At 40.3% G+C, this 22866-nt stretch overlaps 1 protein-coding gene across 2 annotated transcripts in view; it reads right to left on the reverse strand.

Annotated features, from left to right (window-relative positions):
- LOC147014804 (uncharacterized) overlaps positions 1–22866 on the reverse strand; it is a 109184-nt gene that overhangs the window by 63766 nt on the left and 22552 nt on the right. For both annotated transcript variants that reach the window (XM_085853087.1, XM_085853086.1), the window contains exons 5-7: positions 17495–17686; positions 16823–17077; positions 546–3068 (exon numbers count right to left, since the gene is read on the reverse strand). In XM_085853087.1, the coding sequence (XP_085709213.1) occupies positions 546–3068; positions 16823–17077; positions 17495–17686 (2970 nt within the window). The remainder of the gene's footprint in view (positions 1–545; positions 3069–16822; positions 17078–17494; positions 17687–22866) is intronic.

The following is a 22866-nucleotide window of genomic DNA, read 5'->3' on the forward strand; positions in this document are numbered from 1 at the left end:
TTTCGTGATGACTTTTGTGAAGAATGTCAGTGGGCATGTGGCCACAAACTGATTTATGCAACTCCTTCAAGTAGTTGGACATAAACCAAAAAGATAATCCAATAATGTACGTGACTGATGAACAGGGCAATAAACACATTCGGCGTTCAAGCATCTAATTTGTTGTAATAGTACTTATTTTTAGGAAATGAAAACTTAGTTCACTCCTTGCTTAACATTTTCAAAGTTTTTATTTTTAGGAAATGAAAACTTAGTTCACTCCTTAAAGAAGATACAGGTTGCATCGGTATACCCGTTTAATATAGGTATCTATTAATTACATTTTTAAAATGGCGGCATTTCTGACTCCCCACCACTTACTCGATAGATAGCTTTCCCTACCCGTATTCCATTTTTTTTCCAGACATATCATCCCCTCTCTCTCTACAATTCTCCCACACTTTCCGATCCACCTCTCTCTTTTGTATCATCCACCCTCATCTTTGCTTTCTCAAGAGTTATGCCCCCACGTCTTCCCATGGTGTTGTGAATGCGATGCACCTCACCAGATGGAAACGTTGGACAGGGCTGCCCACGACAGCTGCCCCAGGTTCCTCCGAGTGTGCAACAGCATTCCTGCAAGGTGAGGTTAGAGGCCAAAGCTGCACCACATTCGGCTCCTTCCTCCACCGCCAGGAAGCAAGCTGCCCGTTCCAGCCCACCCAGCACCCCACTTCCATGCCCTCTATGGCCTACACTTCCTAATCGGGTTTGACCTCCTGGCAGTGCATGATCTTGACCTTCCAGACTACCAATTAGTTCACCTAATTTTCTATTTCTCTGCCGGTTCTTAAATCTGTCTTCTTTACGACTCTCTCGCTGTCCAACCCTTTGCTGTTCTGGCCTATTGAGTCCTTCAGCCCAAACATGTCTCCAATGTTCTGCTCTACCTTTTCCTTCTGATTTGCTTCCCCATTGCTCTTCTTGCCTGCTATCTCCCCAAGTAGGCCCAAAGCCAGTTGATTTGAAATCTTCCAGACTTTCTGGTACACTAACAGTCTTGGCCTCTGACCAACCAAGTCTCCAGCTTTCTTTCATCTTCTCTTCTTGTTCATGCACCTGGTCCTCCAGCCTGTCTATTTGTAAGGTCTCCAACTGATCACTCTCCCTGCTTTCTAGCTCCCAGCCCTGTACTTTGACTTCTTTTCCACTTTCATGCCCAACGTTTTCCAACCTATGATGCCACATCTTGACTGGTGCATTTGGCTTTCGTTCTTTTAATCCACCTGGCAAAGCTTGTGTCGCCTCTGGTCTTCTATATGCTAAATAGTTTGGAACGGTGACTCGCCAACTATCCAACTTATCGTGATTTATTTCTGATTTTCTATTGATGTGCTTTTCAAAGTGGCCTTCACCCCAGCCCTTTGGTTCTCCATCCCTGAAACCTGCCTCTGTTGAACCATACCATCTTACCGCTGGGGTAGCATGTTCATGGTCACTACTGAGATGTTTTTCTTTTTCAATATTGCTTCCTGGTGTCATAATTTCTTCTTGCCTCCAAATGCTGCTGTCTTCCTTGCCTTGTGATTTACTCTCACCTGGAATATGAGAGTTTGCCAACCTCCTTGCTGGCATGTACTCTTCCTTCTCTTTTATTTGAGGAAACATCCTTGACTGTTCGTATTCTCGATGACCTTTCCCTTGAACCAATGGACTTCCATCCTCTCTTGATTTGCTACCCCTTAACCTTTCTGGCTGTGTAATATTGGACCCTCTTAAAGTCTTTTTCACATGAAGATGTAGGCTTCCATATTTTCCAGTGACTTCTTCCCCTCGCCACATTACCTGTGGTGTAACTGGAATGTGCTGTGGTCTTGAGTCTTCATCATGCCCTTTATCCACTGAACCTGGATTCTCTTGACCTTGTGAAACATTCTCCTTATGTTCATGAAATAGTCCTTCACTGTCATTTTTGCCAAAACCTGCATCATTTGCTTCACCTTTTAACTCAACATCTGTCATGTGTTCTGTTTGTAGTTCATAACTGACATTACCATCAAGTTTCTGGATTTCACTAATATTTTGAAGCTTATGATCCAAAACATGTGTACCACCTTCCTTCCCACCCTGTGATCTAGTTACGACTTTTAATGGGACATATGTTGTGTGACCAGTCAATCGAACGTCTTCTTGACTTATAGGGGAATGCAAGTAGTTATCGATTGCAATGCTCGAGGAATTTGTGGGGAAAATATGCAGATCTTGAGGTGGTGATCCTTCAGCATTTCGATTGCCTGTGGTTTCCTGGAACACAGGAACAACTTCCCTTATGTCCTTTGGCTGAAGTTCCTTCTTGGATGGCTGGATGTTTGCCTGCTGTTGAAATCGAAACTTTGGCTGCCAGTTTGGCAATGCATCTATTTTCCAGGTGGTAAATTCATTATGTTCCTGATGTGTCATGTCCACATTGACCTCGATGTTTGCACCTTCTTCTCGATTCACAATGTTCACATTTGGTTCCGGCAAAGGTTTCCCCAAATTAGTTACCATGAACTTTTCCTGCAATTCCCTTGCGGCCAGCGTTTGCTCTCCCATTCTGTGATCCTGCACTGGTCTTTTGTTTCGACCCATAGCACCTTTAGTTTCCTCCAAACGTCGACTTTGTTGAAAACGCACCAAGTTTACAGCAACTGGAGAGCTTGGATACAAATGACCAGGTCTAACACGACTACCCTTGTGATGATGACTTCTAAGATCGAGACGTCCCATTGGTTTGCTGTGTTTGTGAACCTCCTTCACCAATGGAACCACCCGATGTTCAGCTCGAACATCAAAATGCTCAGAACCTTTCTTGGATGGAATTGTCGATCGATCGTAGACCAAAGTGATTGGTGCATTGGGAACTTGTGGAATTCGAACAACATGATGATGTCGAACATTCACTGCATCTTCTTTCTTTCCACCACCACCATTTCGTAAATGGACCCGGTGATGATGAGTCCCTCTCTGACTTCCTCCTTCTGATGCTGCTGCTGCTGCTGCTGCTGCAATGATTGGCTTTCTCAATTGAGTTTGTGCTTGAGACGTCTCTGTGGGATATAACAATCAATACGTCACTTGCACTGCAATCACAGTCATGCATTGATCTGTACCTTTTCAACTTTTAAATGTGCCTTAAAATTTAGCGGTAATTTGTGAAGCATTTCATAATATGTGATACCAATCGAGATACAAAAATTATAACAAGCGACAACCTTTACAAATACGTTAACATTACGTTCTGCGTCAATACTTTTCGCCAGGACTCTCCATTTCTCAAAACTTTTTAAATTCAAACAACTATTTCAATATAGATGACAACTTGAACACAAGTATTGGTCAACAGCTAATAGTTCATGTTCTTCTTCTTCTTTTTCTTCTTATAATCATTATGACATCATGAGCCTTGTGGAAAAAACCTCTCCTGTTCATTAGAAGTTGTTGATTTTGTCTTGAGGCACAGCAGATCAAATCTGCACTCGCAATAGTCAAAGGAATGGTCCAAGTTGATCTGTTTAAACAATCACTTCCCTATAGATTATGTTTAACTGAAACAGAAACCTCATTTCCTTCAAATATGCCACAGGAAGTAAGTCTGCACTTCATATGGAGATTGGATGGTTGAGCGAAGGATCAATTTCAACTTTGGACGGCCTGTGTTATGTCTTCCTGCAAAAAGGATTGAAACACACACACACACACACACACACACACACACACACACACACACACACACACACACACACACACACACACACACGCACATGTGGAGATGAATACTTTGAGACCTGGTAGGTCTATGCTCCATCTCCTGAAACCCACTGAGATGTGTAGATAGCAGCCAACAACAGCAACTTGCACGCACACACACATATACACCTATACATGCACACACACATATACACCTTTCTATGCACACACACATATACACATGCACACACACTCATACATACACACACAGACAAAGGTGGATACTTTGAGACCTGGGAGGGCTCCATTGCACATTCTGAAACCCACATATGGAGATAACAACCAACGACACAAACATACACACACACACACACACCATTCATTCGGTGGCAGAAATCCTGCAAACCGTTTTGCTGTTACAGGATACCTAACCAGACTTAATAGCCCACCATAGTTAATTAGGTAAGCAGGTGGCCAGTCCAATGTGGGCAATGTCAGGTCTCATTAGGATCACAGCACGGCCTCCAGCAGCTCCGTTTTTCTTCACCACGGGTTTTACAAAAGCAAGTGCGGTGCCAATGGTAACCTGGAGGAGCCTTTTCAATGAGAACAGAAGATTGCTATCACAGCCCTGAGAAATGCCATCTGTTGTGACACGAAACTTTGAGGAGCCTCCACATTCCAGAAAGACATTGGGAGACAGAAAACAGAAAAACCTATTCGTTTTTATTAATGGCTAACAGCCGGTTTACACAAATGACACTTTAAGGTGTCAATTTCTATTTCCTTTTCTTCTTATTCTTTGTCGACATTGACATCTTAATATCCTCATATATAAGCTCTATTTTCCCTTCGCGAAGAGTCGGCGAGCAATCGCCGGCACTTTGGCCAAATCCCAAATTCCTGCCCGAACCTACTGCAGGGGGCATTGGCATCAGTAGCACAGCCGAGCCCTCAGACAATCAGGCTACCTCGTAGATATTAGGAAGAAGAATAAGAAGCACTATCTTGACTATTTCTCATCTTGTCACTTTTATTTCTTTATCCGGCTTTGGAATCTTTAGGTGACTGCTTAATGAACAATTTATGTTAATGCAGACACATAAGGTCAAGACCTATTTGTTTATCTGTTGCATGTGCTGGCAAGAAACTCCACCTTTATTGTGGTTTGCCGGTGAGAGTAACCAGGATCTGGCTGCTATAACAAATGAGTGCAGATGCTTCTGACGTTTTGACGTGGGAGAATTTCCAGATTGATACTATAGATCGATCAAGGACATCCACAGAAGACTTGCTGCCTTGTGAGTAAAGGTTGTTGAATTCGATCCCCAATCCAATACCATGATATTTTCTACCCTCATTAACCCCTCCTCCAAGCCTTCCTTCTTCTACAATTACAATTTTTCCTTCCTGAGAGTTTCCTTCCATAACCATCTTGTCCACCCCATGCTGCCCCCCATATCGATTGTTTGTCCAAGTCTCCCTCTATCTTGTCCCACAACTCTACTGTTGGTGCCCCTCTACCCTCTACCCTCTACCCTCCCTCTCTCTGCTGTTAATTTTGTCCTGTTCCATTCAGTGTACTACCTCTTCTATGAGCCTTGGCTTTGTATACAAAAAAGGCTAAAATAAGACAAACTTTACAGAAACCGATGCCGCAGGAAATGCGACTGCAGTCATTACAATCAAATGAAGAACTCATGATGAGTACAAGTAATAGCACCAGGATACAAACCCCTGATACCCTCTCTCTCTCTCCTGGACTGTCCACACCTATGAAGTGGGTTTGAACGTGGAAACGAGAGAAAACTCTTGCAATGAAAACATCTAATGGACAGAGGAAATACACACAGCAATGCTTGATCGAGAGGACAGGAAGCTGAGGATTAATGTCATCTGAGTTCGACGTGAGAGCCAACTTGAGAAGAAGAACTTGGTTGTATAATGGTTAGAGTGACCCCTGCAAGTCTGGAAGGTCAGAGGTTCAAACCCTGACTGAGTCATACCAAACACTTTTTTAGTTAGAATGGCACTTGGTCGAGTGCATACCTCCATCATGCTGAAGAGTTTATGTTTTGTACCCAATTGATAGGCCGGATCTGCATCCATACCTGAACCAAAATGTAATCAGTTTGTTCTTGTCACTTACCCAACTCATCCACCAAGTTTTGTCATAACTCATCCATAATTCTTTGAGATATAGTGCTATACATAGTTTTTGGACCCATCTCTCAATGATGAAGAATCACTTCAAAAAACATTGTATCTGGATCTTCACCAAAATCAAATAAATTCGTCCTTGTCACACACACCCAATGTGTCCACCAAGTTTCATCCAAAGCCATCCATAACATTTTGAGATATCTTGATCACAGACAAACAAACAATGGTGAAAACATAACCTCTGTCCACCTTCAGTGGTGGAGGTAAAAATGGTATGTGCTGCTTCGTTGCTTGACTTAACAGCATTTAAAAGCTTAACAGCATGTACGATACCCATAGGTTGGCATCCTTGGAGAGAAGGAAATTCCTCCTTGGTAAATTTCCCACTGAGTACGGTGAGAAAAGCAGAGCTATTGTTGTGACATCGCTGGTACCCAGAGTACCCCGTTAGTGAAGGCACTTCTCCCAAGCTCAGTGGCTGTGTTTGTCTCATCTCACAGTCTTGTGTTGTATCGTTTATGTTCGTGTGTGTGTGTGTGTGTGTGTGTGTGTGTGTGTGTGTGTGTGTGTGTGTGTGTGTGTGTGTGTGTGTGTGTGTGTGTGTGTGTGTGTGTGTGTGTGTGTGTGTGTCAGCTCCACTATGATCCTTAGACTGAGATAATTTAAAAAATTGTCAGTATGATTGAAGCTTAATAGCATGCTCACTTGCATAAAAGTAGAAGGTAGTGACTCAATGTTTACCAGATTCGTTTGACTGAAACTGGTTAAATCTCCACAGTGGAGAGGGTTCCTATCATTGTGAATAAGAGGAAGATCCTAATCCGCAGTGGTTCAGGGTGTCTGAACCTCTCATTGCTTCCACACCCTCCTCATCCCCAAGAAAACAAATTAGTACAATTTGATTCAACAATTAAACCATCACTTCATTTTTTTATGTAATGGTACGTCACTTCAACGTTGAGATGTTTACCCCGGGTTTGAATATCGACTCAGCTATAAACTGCCTCCCTGGTGTCCATATGCACAACCCACGGTGTCTTTCACAAATAGAAGATGAGGTATTGCTGATACATTGAACAAATTACAAATTCTTACCCAAATAAGCTTCAGTCAAACATCAGGCATCCTTAAAGTCTTGGGCCAAAAACGTTCCCATGGCCAACCCCACAAGAAGGTAGGGATAATTGGGGTCATTAAATTAGTAGTCATGAGCTTTTTTTTCTCCATGCCAAAATATTATTTAACAACCTCTGATTTAAACAATGCTTCCAATTTATGATAAACGAAACCAATTTATGATAAACTAAATCAACTCATCATAAACGATACCAATTTATGATAATAAACGAATTTATGATAAACTAAACGAATTTATGACAAACTAAACGAATTCATGATAAACTAAACCAACTCATGATAAACTAAGCCAATTTATGATAAGGTAAACTAATTTATGATAAAGCAAACAAACTTATGATAAAATAAACCATTTTATGAGAAGTTAAACTAATTTTTGATAAACTAAACCAATTTATGATAAACTTCACCAATTTATGACAAAATTAACCAATTTATGATAAACTTAAATAATATACCATAAACTAAACCAATTTATGATAAGCTGAACTAATTTATGATAAAGTAAAATAATTTATGATAAACTAAACTAATTTATGATAAGCTAAATGAATTCATGCTAAACTACACCAACTCATGATAAACTAAGCCAATTTATGATAAGCTAAACTAATTTATGATAAAGCAAACCAATTTATGATAAAATAAACCAATTTATGAGAAGTTAAACTAATTTTTGATAAACTAAACCAATTTATGATAAACTTCACCAATTAATGACAAAATAAACCTATTTGTGATAAACTAAACCAATTTATCATAAACTAAACCAATTTATGATCAAGTAAACTAATTTAAGTTCACCTAAACCAATTTATGATAAACTAAACCAGTTTGTGATAAACTAAGCTAATTTATGATAAACTAAAGCAATTTATGATAAACTAAACCAATTAATGATCAACTAAACTACTTTATGTTTACCTAAACCAATTTATGATAAATGAAACCAGTTTGTGATAAACTAAGCTAATTTGTGATAAACTAAACCAATTAATGCTAAACTAAACCAATTTATAAGCTAAACTAATTTATGATAAACTAAACCAATCTTTGATGAACTAAACCAATTTATGATAAACTAAACTAATTTATGTTCACCGAAACCAATTCATGATAAACTAAACTAATTTATCTTAACCAAAACCAATTTATGATAAACTAAACCAATTTATGATAAACTAAACCAATTTATGATCAACTAAACTAATGAAGTTCACCAAAACCAATTTATGATAAACTAAACCAGTTTGTGATAAACTAAGCTAATTTATTATAAACTAAACCAATTTATAATAAACTAAACCAATTTATGATAAAGTAAACCAGTTTGTGATAAACTAAGCTAATTTACGATAAACTTAACCAATTAATGATAAACTAAACCAATTTATAAGCTAAACTAATTTATGATAAAACAAACCAAGTTATGAGAAGTTAAACTAATTTTTGATAAAGTAAACCAATTTATGATAAACTTCACCAATTTATGACAAAATAAACCAATTTATGATAAACTTAAATAATACACCATAAACTAAACCAATTTATGATAAAATAAACTAATTTATGAGAAAGTAAACCAATTTATAAGCTAAACTAATTTATGATAAACTAAACCAATCTATGATAAACTAAACCAATTTATGATAAACTAAACTGATTTATCTTAACCAAAACCAATTTATGATAAACTGAAACCAATTTATGATAAATTAAGCTAGTTTATGATAAACTAAACCAATTTATGATAAACTAAACCAATTTATGATCAACTAAACTAATGTAAGTTCACCTAAACCAATTTATCATAAACTAAACCAATTTGTGATAAACTAAGCTAATTGATAAACTAAACCAATTTCTGATCAACCAAACCAATTTATGATAAACTAAACCAGTTTCTGATAAACTAAGCTAATTGAAGATAAACTAAACCAATTTATGATAAACTCAACCAATTTATGATCAACGAAACTACTTTATGTTTACCTAAACCAATTTATGATAAATGAAACCAGTTTGTGATATAATAAGCTAATTTATGATAAACTAAACCAATTAATGATCAACTAAACCAATTTATAAGTTAAACTAATTTATGATAAACTAAACCAATTTATGATAAGATAAACTAATTTATGTTCACCTTAACCAATTTATGATCAAGTAAACTAATTTAAGTTTACCTAAACCAATTTATGATAAACTAAACCAGTTTGTGATAAACTAAGCTAATTTATGATAAACTAATGCAATTTATGATAAACTAAACCAATTAATGATCAACGAAACTACCTTATGTTTACCGAAACCAATCTATGATAAATGAAACCAGTTTGTGATAAAATAAGCTAACTTATGATAAACTAAACCAATTAATGATAAACTAAACCAATTTATAAGCTAAACTAATTTATGATAAACTAAACCAATTTATGATAAAATAAACTAATTTATGTTCACCTTAACCAATTTATGATAAACTAAACTAATTTATCTTAACCAAAACCTATTTCTGATAAACTCAACCAATTTATGATAAACTAAACCAATTTATGATCAACTAAACTAATTTAAGTTCACCTAAACTAATTTATGAGAAACTAAACCAGTTTGTGATAAACTAAGCTAATTTATGATAAACTAATGCAATTTATGATAAACTAAACCAATTAATGATCAACGAAACTACCTTATGTTTACCGAAACCAATCTATGATAAATGAAACCAGTTTGTGATAAAATAAGCTAACTTATGATAAACTAAACCAATTAATGATAAACTAAACCAATTTATAAGCTAAACTAATTTATGATAAACTAAACCAATTTATGATAAAATAAACTAATTTATGTTCACCTTAACCAATTTATGATAAACTAAACTAATTTATCTTAACCAAAACCTATTTCTGATAAACTCAACCAATTTATGATAAACTAAACCAATTTATGATCAACTAAATTAATTTAAGTTCACCTAAACTAATTTATGATAAACTAAACCAGTTTGTGATAAACTAAGCTAATTTATGATAAACTAAACTAATTTATGATAAACTAAACCAGTTTGTGATAAACTAAACTAATTTATGATAAACTAAACCAATTTATGATAAACTAAACTAATTTATGATCAAGTAAACTAATTTATGTTCACCTAAACCAATTTATGATAAACTAAAGCAGTTTGTGATAAACTAAACTAATTTATGATAGCTGTTACTTATGATTATCGTATACGTAACCAAAAGGAATGGCTTTTCGATCACAATACAAAACGTTTATTTTCCTATTCAACATGGCACGAGCAGCCGTGTAATCCGGTGGAATAATAAACCATGATTTGTAACCATGGAGGACACAACTTGCCCTGTATGTGCCAAACATCACTTAACACATGTATTTCACATCATTCGTGCAGGATTTGCTGGTTATTATCGGACTCAACTCAAGTTTAGAGGCCCCATGAGATCACCAAATGTGAGGCCAAATTCTTGCAATACCAGGAAGTGTGAAACTTTGGTAGGAGGGAGAGGAAGGGGTTTGGGCAGGAATGGGGAAAATATATGTTCAGTCCCTCCATGCTGGCAGTCCAAGATTTGATAAAACGTTCTGAAAACAAAAACACGCACGGAATCTCTTCGTGTACTTTTGGAAATCTACCAGCCTGATTGGTTTTTGTCATGGATGTAAATTATTTCCATGGTTTACACAAAACTTACTCAATCCAAAATGATGAACGTCACTTTTTTGTTGTCTGACTCCCCATTGAGGTCAATTGTCCTTACCTTGAACTTTTCACTGTGTGCTGTGTCAGCTGATATCTCCTGCTTGGCCCACCATGGGCTCAAGGTGGAATATAGTCTTTAATCTCTCCACCAACACAGAGAGATCTGTTCAAAGTCACATGATGTCACTTTTAAAAGAGCCAGTTCGTCACAAAGTGATACATCAACAGCAGTCACAATACTGCAAATTCAGCTCTTTTTTTTTTTGCAAAACAGATCCAGAGATCCTCTCGTCTTCAATCTAGTGGACCCTTGATTGAAGAAGCCATCAAATTGGCAGAGACCGTGTCCTGAAAGTAACTACTTCCATTAACGTTACCATGGTGATTGAAGTCCACAATCCAATTGGAAAATCCAGGAGCATCTGCATAAGACTGAGGGTGACCTGCCAGCAGCTGATTGGGGGTGCACATGTTCAGGGAGTTTTAAAAAAACAAAAACCCAAAGATCTGCTCGAGGCACGTGTCCGTCGGGACGTCATCCCAAGTGCACTATGGGGTTTGGCATTAACGAAATTAGTCTCACGCCTTGGGCCGGGTACTTTGAGAAGAGAAATTAAACCTGGCAGGACCCTTGGAAATAGGAGCCAGACCAGAGGATGGAGTTTGTTGTGCTATTGAGCCCACAGGAAACCGAGCGTCGTCAAAGTGGAAATTCCACAGCGTTGCAAGCAACGCTATCAAACCACATGATGTTGGCAAAACTTAAGTGATGTGACATGATTATTTGTAAAGTAAATAATAATAACACTTAATGGCAGTACATTATGCTTTGGACTGCAGTGTGCGCTACAGGCTAGACATCGAGCATTCCCATCCCAGATTCTGACGATTCCAATGAAAATGCAATCATGCCCTTTGAATAGAAATTCCACCGTTTTTCTCCAATCCACACCATGAAAATGAATAAATAATCATCTGAAACTCTGCGTCCCAACTAAGTAATATTTCATCTCCTTCCTTGGCTTTTTGCAAATGCACTTCTGCCTTCCACGAGCACAATCTTCAAAGCTGCAGCGATGAGATTTATTGCACCGGGCTTGCGTTTGCTTAACCTCGTGCCTGTACTTTTGTCTACAAACCGAGTCGATGAATGTACCTCATTTGTTTGTCCCCACGATTGTCAGCTATTGTGACATCACTCTTGTGGAATGCTTTTAATCTCACTCCGCCGTCCCTTTTTCCATTCACTCATCCCCTCTTCTTCTTCGTGGAGGTACTTCCATATGAGCCAGAAATATGTGAGGAAAGAGTTCCAGGAAGCACCTGCTTCTCATTCTCACAAGTTAGTGACCTAACAATCTTCCCTTTGCTTGTCTTGTCCCATCGCTGGCTTTGCTACTGTGTCGTTTTGTTTATTTCCTTTTGGACAAAGCCACGGCTGCCAAAGACGGTGAGCGTTGTGAAACAGCCCAGAGAATTCGAGCCAATTAAAAACCAGCAGTCAGTGATTCCAGGAGGGAAACTGGATAAACGTTGTCTGGCTGCATTGATTAAATGTAACAGCACCATTCGGTCATGGCAGGAGCACACTGCCCTGAAGAATTGGTGACATGGTTTCTTTTCGGCTGGATTCGTCCAAAATTCCGGTTCGTTTGGAATACCTCCTGCAGGCCGGGGAACCCTGTCTGTATTTTCTCAAGCCAGGTCTGCACAAGTGTTGCCAATAAAAAGTATAGTAAGCGTGCAGGCTTGCCTGCAATACTCCATAGCGTGTTGCCATTCCCCCATATCCATTAAACGTCTCGTTCTCAGACACGACTATCTGAGAACTAAACTCTTAAGAACGAAAGAGAATAGTGCTAATCAGCTTATGCTTGAGAGTACAGTATACTCATAATGGTTACGATTTGATGTGATGAATATAACTATCGATTGCATTGTTCAAGCAAACCGACTGTCATATCAAATGTACTCCACAAAAGAAACATGGCTGTCATGGAATAATTTACCTCCTGCGGGATTTAGAAATGGTTCTTTATATTAGCTTGAGGGCACACCTGCCCTCCCGGGTGGGATACCCTTCTCAGTTTTTCGGAGCTTGAGTCGGTGTACGTGCTGGAGTATATAAGGCTAAAGTATGTGGCCATCTGCTGGCTTTGGATGGCCACTTTAGGCCAGTATAGGGGTTGGAACCAGAGGTAGAACCAAATTTGAAACCTCCACACAAGCCCAAGAACTGACAAATGTCAAATTTGGAGTTTCGGTGACATCCATGTTTGCTCCATTATAGTAAAGATTGACACCACCTGACTGCTCAGGTAGTTGATTTGCTCAGGATCATTGAAGGATATTGTCATCTAATATACTGGAGGACATCATCTCCTGTAGATTGATGGAGCTCTGGTTGCTAGAAGTTTGTTCCCAAGCCCAGAACAATTCTCGGTAACTCACGTGACAACGGTTACAGCCAACAGGAATGGGTGTGTCTATGGCAGGGAGTAATTAATAGGTGTGGTTACATATACAAAGAACCTGGAGGCCTTGAAACAGTGTGTCAGTCTGCCTGTTGGATTGCACACTGTGTAGGCATGTTTACATTCCCATAGGACCATGCACTAAAATCAAATATATCTTGCTTTGTCACTCTAAGGGACAAAGACTACCAAGAATCAGACACATAGCTTGCGGATCAAAAGGACTTGAGCTACTTCAGCAAGCATTCCAATAAATGCATCTTTGTAACCTGCGCCATTTTCTCAAAAAAGTTTGTTTGATCAATGTATTTAGCACTTTCATCTCCACCTTCAGAACATGGGCTATTCAGGCTCAATTGACACCACAGGAACATCTGCTGCAGGACATTCTGCCTTTACAAGGATGCTTTATGCACAGCCTATATTTCCAGGTCATGCTATTGAAGGCCAATAGATGCCATTGTTACCCTGTGCACGCAGTGAAAAGCAGGATTAAGCAATTGGTTCACTTCTGTCTGTCCGTCCATCCATCCGTCAAACAAGCGTCAGTTTATGATCAAGGAACAAATTAATTTGAATTGAATGTTATGTTTTGAACATGAATCAGAAACGAACCCAAAGTTTAGCAGTGCTTTGGCTCTGAATTTCTCGCAATCACACTTGCGCAGAGAGGAGTGAGATAATTTCTTACTCTCTCTGCCTGTCTGGCAGTGAAACAAAATTGAAAATTATTCCAAACAGGAAACGTACTGTTTTTAAGGACATTATAAAGGACAAAAACAACAGGCCCAAAGAACTAATATAACATGTTACATAAGGTGATGTAAAAGACACTGCGTCAACAGCGGTAAACTTCCGGAATAAATTGTTTTACACAACCATTACAGTCATTATTTTGTTTAAATTGAATTATATATTTGAACACTGCAAGGGATAAGATGTTCTATGAACTCTCTCGATAACTTGACTGATATTACGGCTTACCATTGATTACAAAACAAGAAGGACAGGGTGGGGCAGAGAAACGGGAGATTTTTAAAAACCGATCTCCGCTAAGCCAATATGATCGCAACTTTTTTGACTGATTAACTAGCTCCTAGGTTTCCTCAAGTTAATGAGGCCAGTTTGTTTCAACAAGATGGCACGACGTCTCATATGACCAGAGTGTCAATGACTGCCCATGGGTGTGTACTGGCCCCCACACTTTTCAGCGTTTGCATGGACTGGATTCTGGGGAGGATGTCGGAGAGATCAAGCTGCGGTGCATCATTTGGGAATGCCAAGATCTCTGACCTTGATTTCGCCGATGATGCAGTCATCTTTGCAGAGACTGGATATCCTTTTTGGGTCCCTCGAGGTGCTGAATGAGGAGTCGGAGCCGTTGGGATAATGAGTTTCTTGGAACAAAACTAAGATCCAGGCTTTCATTGATATCTTGGATGCTGCTATCTTGTCTGTACCTGTTTGTGGTGAGGATGTTGAGGTCATGGAGAGATTTACTTACCTTAGCAGTGATATTCATGTCTCTGCTGGCTGTGAGCCAGCAGTCAATAGACCTCTGGGTCAGGCCTGGGGAGTCATGTATTCACTGGATCATGAGGTGTGGTGCTGCCAGTATCTGTGCAGGAGGACGAAAGTCCAAGTCATCAGGTCCTTGGTGCTTCCAGTCTTCCTCTACGGATGTGAGACTTGGACTCTGACCAGGGATCTGAGACGGAGACTCCATTCCTTTGGTACCAGGTCTCTTTGGAGAATCCTTGGCTATTGCTGGTCAGACTTTGTGTCTAACGAGCGGTTGCTGAAAGAGACTCAAATGAGATTTGTTACCTGCATGGTCCGTGAGCATCAGCTATGGCTGAATGGACATGCAGCTCATTTTCCTGATGCCGATCCTGCTCATCAAATTCTCTCAGCGAGGGAGTGTCATGAGTGATGGAGGCCAATGGGCCGACCACATGCCTTGTGGTTGCAGCAGATTGATCGGCATCTCAAGGAGATGGGGATGGGCTAGGCATCTGCCTGGGGGATGGCCAGACGGAGGCCCCTGGAGTACCGGTGGAAATCCGGCGCATGCTCCCATACCTGACCTGACCTGGAACTAACCATTAAGCTAACACCAGGAAGTTGCCATATACAAGATGTTTATTTAATGACTGAGTTTTTAAAATTTCCCGTTTCTCTCTCCCACCGTATATCTCCACATTTGTTGCAAAATAATTTTCTTCTCAGCGGAAGGCAACTAGGAAGAATGAGGTTGGGTGGAGAAGATGTCTACTGTAGTAGTTTGATTTTCACCGATTCCAGTGTTTGTGGAGAGAAAAATAATACACAGTATTTCTAATCAAAATGACCACGAACTCCAAATAGTTCTCCCGAGACCATCGGATAGACATCAATCATGGAAGATCTAATGGTACTCCAAACACCGATACACCTCAAGACTGGTCACAGCATACCAGGGATCAGATGAAATCCATTTAATTTGTTCTCCTGTGAGGTGATTTTTGGCCGTGACACCTGGGACACCTATACGATTGGTATCATGGAGACAATAAGACAATGAAAAGGATCCTTGGTTTCCATGTGTGTTGATATGGCATGAAAATGCTGTGCATGGTATGATCAAGCATGGAAATTACACATCACAACTCAGTTATCATCACCTTCGGTGAACGAAGTTAGGCATTTGACACAAATCTAAATACATGGTTTAGACTGACAAATCGTTTAACATTTTGTATGAATGTGTTTATGAAGCGATAATGGATGTCTGGATTATGAAGCGATAAAAAAACAACAACAAGGACAGGTGTGTCAAGAACTGAGAAGAGGTGGAAAATAATGTGAAAAACTGCCATTTGCAGGAAAAAAAATGGAATGGCATTCAGTAAAGCGCATGGCACTTGGTACACACCGCCAGGCTGAACCGTTTACGGGTTGCATCCCACTGATAGGTTGAATCTGAATCCGGACCTGAACCAAAATCTAATCGGCTTGTTCTTGTCACCTATCCGACTCATGTACCAAGTTTTGTCCACAACCATTTGAGATATCGTGTTGTATATCGTTTTTGACCCGATCACTCAATGGTGAAGAATCACTTTACAAATTCTAGTATCCAAATTTAGATCCAGATCTTCACCAAAATCGAATCAGTTAGTCCTGGTCACACGCCCAACATATCCACCAAGTTTCATCTGAATCCATCGAACAATTTGAGATATCCTGCTCACAGACAAACAAAGAAAAAAAAAACAGCCAAATAGACGAACAGGAGTGAAAACCATCTTTGGTGGTGAAGGTAGATAGCACGGTGTGATGATATGCCATACCAAAGCAACAACCGGACACCAACGAGCAATGGTAAGGAAAAATGTGTGAGACGATGTATGAGGGCATCGTTTTGATGAGTTGATAAGAAATTTCCAAGACACAGAAAAGAGAAGAAAGTCAAATTTCCATTTGACATTGGAGGCCATTTTGAAAATAAAATAAAACAAAAGGAAAATCATGACTGAAACGATAAGGACACTCAAGGATTTCGATTTTATGTAAAGAGCTGACAAAGAGTCGTCGTTTTGTTGCAGAACAAACTGCGCTTTACCTCGATGAGGCCCCACAGGGACAACTCGATGTATGGTGACGGCAGGTGCTTGGACAACTTTGAAGTGGTGTCGAGATGAGATCTTGGGTCCGAGAGGGAGACGAGCAGAAAGCAAGGAGGTGGTAGGTGGCCTTGGCTCGGGGAAGTATGGCACAGCTTCAGGGAACTTCAGAGTGAGGATTTTTGATGGGGGTGCTTTTCCCTTGTTCTCCTGGGAGAAGGAGAAGCTGGGAGGGCACAGCTGACGAAACTCATCTGTGAGATAAACGGGGGGGAGGGGGGACAAAAAATGATTGGAGGTGAATGGTCAACGACAAAGTATGAACGACGCAACACGTGTAGACCAGAACAGGTTGGGCAGGTGGGTTACCTTCCCCTGAATGTCATAAATGAGATTGCATGGAGTTTGTTTTTTTTCAACTGAATCCAATAGTGACATGATAATTATCTTAATACGAGCTCAAGTTCCAGAAGTTGAGAATGCAAGTCCTTCAAACTGCTGTCTTGAGCCTGATTTTATCACAAACTCTTGGATACTAGTTCAGTGCCTTCATGACTTGGCCACTGTATCCACCGTAAGGTCGATATATAACTATCGTCGTAATTGGCATGACTTGCTCCAATTGTTTTGCAGTGATGTGGTCTATTTTTATTGAAATATGAGAAGATCACCAGAGTCAGGAGAGGGGCAGCGCTGGCACCTCGGGCCCCAAGCTTTTCCCAAGACACAGCAGCACACGAGGTGAGGCACGACGTGTGCTAGAGGCAGACTGCAGCCTGCCGAGTCGACCTCGCGGTAGCACCGAGCTCGCCCGCCGTCAGTGGGCTTGGGTTGTCGAGCGTTGTTTTGAGAAGCTGCCACAGCTTGGGTGGGAAAAGGGGTTTCAGTTTAGGGTTAGAGGAATTAAGGAACTGAAACGTGACTGTATTTACAGGCAATGCATCTTATTATGTATGTATAAAATAAAGTGTTTAGCCATGATTTAAGACATTGCAAGGTACTGCTCCTCGATGGCTGTTTGGCCGAGTGGCGAAAGCCTTTATTTTTCTTTCTCGACTAACTGGTGTCGGTTGATTCCCATGTGGCAGCTCACGCTCACCAACCCGCAATTTGAAAGTGTCATGGCGAGTATGCCAAACACCCCTCAAAATGAGCTGAGAGAGACCTTCATACTGCAGATGACTTAAATAAACTGGTTTCGGGTTTCCTTTATGGTACTACTCCTAACGTATCGGTCCATGTAGATTAACTTACTTTATGGGTTAGTAAGCCTATTTGGCATTCCTTTCTGAACACTTACAGCTCATCACCTTGCCGTCTCAGGTATAAATCCCATTCGTGGTGTTGAATACCTCAGCCACCGAAGGTGGACAGAGGTTATATTTTCATCACTGTTTCTCTGTTTGTTTGTCTGCCTTCCTGCCTGTCTATATGTGAGCAGGATAATTCCGAAAAAGTTATGGATGGATTCGGATGAAAATTGGTGGACAGGTTGGGTGTGTGACAACGTCAAATTGATTCGATTTTGGTGAAGATCCGGATCAAGATCCAGATCCAAGAATTTTTCAGTGATTCTTCACCATTGACTGATAGGGATAAAAACGATATATCTCACCAAGTTTCAAAAAGTCATGGGCAGATTATGACAAAACTTGGTGGATGAGTTGGGTTGGTGACAAGAACAAGCCGATTCGATTTTGGTTCAGGTTCGGATGCAGATCCGGACTATCAGTAGGTTACGAAACGTAAACTGTTTAGCCCGACGGTGTGGGCTCGACCGAGTGTCATTCCAGTTTGTACTTGTAAATCAAGTAAAAGTGCATCTATAACTCTTCATGTCTTTGTCCTAAAAATTATATACAACGCGTGTGTACAAACTCCTCCATGTGTTAGACACAAGAGGAAAAAAAATTCACATTTAAACTCTTCTAAATAAAGATTAAAATATTATATGACTAATATTTCTCTGTTATAGAGGCAACTTACTCAATACATCCGACCATGTACACCATTTGTTGGATGCATCGTTTCTGAGGACATAATTATGCTACTGAAGCGATAAGCCCATATATCAGGATATGGTTTTGGAAAATGTCAAGGCTATACTTATGGACGTCGATTGGTGGGGGCCGGGGGGGACATGTCCCCCCCACTTTTTATCAAGGGGGGGGGACAACATATCGATTGTCCCCCCCACTTTTTTCATTGAACGTAAGTTACATAACACTGGAGCCTCTCTGGATCTTGACTTTTTGCCAAAAACAACAAAAGAAAAAGAACCGTTAGTTTTATTGGTGTATTATAGTTCTATTAAAGATGATAGGATAACAATTCAACATTGAGAACCCGTGCTTCCCAAGCCATGGTCTCCCACCGGCCAAGCGTCCATAGCGACGTTGCTTTTTGATCCTTCGATGTCGGCTCTTCCTATCATTGCGAAGCAGAATTTGCCAAGCATTGGCTTGTTCACCCACTAACAGGGAACGTGACCTGGACATTTTGAGGTATGTTGGGACGTTTTCAGACTTTGTATCGTCATTTTATGAGTGTTTAAAGAAATCGCGGCTTCATGGCCCGGAGCGCCATGCCTCGGATAGTGTTAGGCCGCAACGGCTCGGGGCCCCTTTAGCGACCAAAATAGTTTATTTCACCTTTCTAACTTATATCGCCGGATGCCTGATATTATTACCTGCACGATGATGTGTGTGTTTAATTTTTGTGACTTTGCACCGTCGAGTAATAAGCCAATAAAAGATTCCGCAGTCTGGTATGCTGATTGAGATGGTGGAGCTTGTGCAGGATGACGCGGTTTCACTCTACCGGCTCGCACGAACGAACGGAAAGATATTTTGTAATTTTGTTTTCATATTTCACAGTCAATAACAATGGCCTAAATCCCAACGTTGAAAACCGGGTGAAAATCGAAGGAAAGTGGGTATTTTGGCGACTAAATTAGCTTTGAATACTTGGGAAACATAAAATAAAATGCGCTGATTCACTCGCTTTCGCGGCGGTTAATGTAAATAATTTTTTCATCAGTACTTGGACTTAGGGGAGGGAGGTATAGACTTACAAAACGAGAGGTATCATTCGGTCGTCGGACTTATGAGGATTAAATTATAGATTTTAAAAGGTAGCTGTTGAAAAATATGCAAAATTCACCTATTAAAGCGGTTCGGACAAACGAACGGAAAATTATTTTTGAATTCTGTTCTCAGATTATACAGTATCTATAGGGTAGTAATGAGATTACCTCGAAAATCCAATTAAAAAAGGGTTAGGCTTCGTAGCTTAGCCGCGGCTTGCAATTTTTACTAGGAAAAATAACGTTCCGGAAGGAATTTCTCTTCTGCCATCATCCGAATAATTTTCCGTTTGCACGAGGCAAAGACAAAGGATAGACCGACAGAATAAGGTGTCTCATTATACTGTGTGATTTAGAATGATGAAATTAGAGATTTTAAATGCAGCGTTGAAAATAAAATAAAGAGGATTGTCAGCTTCTTCACCATGTTGACCCCACAACGGTTCTGGGTCCCTTTAGCGACCAAAATGGTTTATTTCACCTTTCTAACTTATATCGCACTATACTTAAACAAAACGCATGGGCACGCACTATACTTAAACAAAGGCACGCGGTTTCAAAGTTGTGTTTTTTGTTTTTTGTTTTTTGCACATACGGCCACGCACTAGTGGAAATGATGAAGGTATTTACAAATAAACAAACTATGTACAATAATTGAAAAGAAGAGAGTGCACGTCCGGGCGGCAACAGATCTTAATCCCTCGTCTCCTGGTCTCATGGTTTGTGAGAGGTAAAGAATTACATAAATGTTCACATTACAACTGATTTTAGCTCATTCCTTTGGTGAACCCTATTGATGGCAAGCAAATGAAGAACACAATCTTCAAAGATTGTGGTTCAAAGTGGTTAAAAGATTTTCCGTGGCTTCATTTTGTTCAGACCATCGGTGATGTACTCTGTCACACCTGTACGGACGCTTCTCGTGAAAAATTTACCGAACTTGCCCGCTGTGCAGAAGACGCATTTGTCTCAAAGGGCTTTCAGAACTGGCAAAAGGCTACAGAAAAATTCAGACAACACAAACGATCAAACACACATAGGCTTGCCTCGAAAATCTGAAATGTCGCGGAAGTCAACCTGGTGTCCATGTGCAGCTGAGCAGAAAACTGCTAGAAGAGCAAAGATCTGCATGGTCAGCACTTCCGAAGATTATCACCTCACTGCAATATTTAGCCCGACAAGGTTTTGCAATTCATGGGAAGGATGCCTCTGAAGGGAATTTCAAAATGCTCTTACAGTTGCGGACCAAGGATGATGTAAACCTCAAGACGCGGCTGTCAAGGAAGACGACGTTCACAAGTGGAGAAATTCAGAACGAAATTCTACAATTGATGAGTCATGCTATCCTCAGAAATATCTGCAGTAACGTGAATGAAATGTCCACTCAATTCGGACTCGTAACTGATGGAACGCAAGATATTCAGGGTAATGAGCAGGAGTCGGTGTGTGTGTGCTATGTGACGGATTCCTTTGATGTTCAAGAAGATCTCATCGGCCTCTACAAAGTATCGTCAACAACAGGAGTATCACTTTGTAAGATGCTTCAGGATGTCCTAATTCGGTGTCAACTCCCTATTGAACACCTTAGAGCGCAGACTTATGATGGGGCAAGCAACATGTCTGGAAAGTACAAGGGCTGTCAAGCACAGCTAAAAAAACTCCAACCGCTGGCCAATTATGTTCACTGTGGAGCTCATGTCACCCAACTCATTACATCCAAAGCCCTACAAACTGCACCGTTCATAAGAGACGTCCTCGATTATGTCCAGGTACTCAGCAACATCTACAACAACTCTGGAAAATTCAAGCATCTGTACTTGAATATCCACGCTGACTATGCTGACACTCCTTGCCCTACACGTCTGAGGCCAATTTGCCCGACTCGTTGGTTAACTCGTTCTCCTGCTGTGAAATCGATATTGGATAACTATGAAGCGGTACTGGATGCCCTTCAACAAGCAAGTGATGACTTTGGTACGAACACGGCATCGCAATCCAACGGTATTCAAAGCTGTCTTTCATCAGGAAAGTGTGTTCTCGGTCTGTTTGCATCATTGCCCGTTCTCCAAACCCTTGAATACCTCAATAAGGAACTTCAAGGTTCACAAGTTACCGTCTCTGGTATTATATGCTTACTGCTGCAAAGGTAACTGCACAGAATATCCAATCTCTCCGTACCGACCAGACGTTTAAGGAGGTTTTCGAAGCAGCACAACAGAAGCTCCAGCAGTGCCAACGAGATACAGAGACCCTCCCTCGTAAGCGCAAGCTTCCAAAGAGACTTCATGGAGGCACGCAGGAATACACTGCCAATTCTACAGAGGAGGTACACAGAGTTGAATTTTTCAAAGTCATCGACAGCGCATCCGAGAACTTGAACGAGTACTTCAGATCAACCGACCTCATGGCGTATAGGGACTTGGGTGAAATGCTCCTGTCTGGGTCATTCAAACCACAAATAGTCCGCAAATATCCCGAACTGTCGGATTCCCGAAAGCAAGAACTTGGCTTCTTTCATAACCAATTCAGTGGTTCATCTGTTGAGGATTACCGTAAGATATTTGTAGACATGGTGCCGGAAGTCCGTCAAATGTTCCCACAGGTAGAACGTTTGCTTCGGCTTCTATTGGTTTCCCCAGCAAGTTCATGCGAAGCTGAACAGTCACTCAGCGCACTCAGACGTATGAAGACTTGGTTACGTTCCACAATGACCCAACAACGCCTCAACCATCCCATGATCTGTCATGTTCACCGAGATCGTCTGACTGCACTTGACCCCCAAGACATTGCTACAAAGTTTTTAACTGGATCGGCAGACACGAGGGTTCATATTTTTGGCAAGTTTTAAGGTAAGTTGACCGTACTCGTGTAATATCAATTTGTATGTCAGTCTAGTTTTCAGTTTATGTTTAGTGAATCAGTTCAAGAGTCGTGAGAGGGAGGCTTGATAAACAATTA

The sequence above is a fragment of the Eptatretus burgeri genome, chromosome 13 (assembly GCF_056783735.1).
Source record: "Eptatretus burgeri isolate ZD-2024b chromosome 13, Ebu_testis_v1, whole genome shotgun sequence".
In the NCBI taxonomy this organism is placed as follows: domain Eukaryota; kingdom Metazoa; phylum Chordata; class Myxini; order Myxiniformes; family Myxinidae; genus Eptatretus; species Eptatretus burgeri.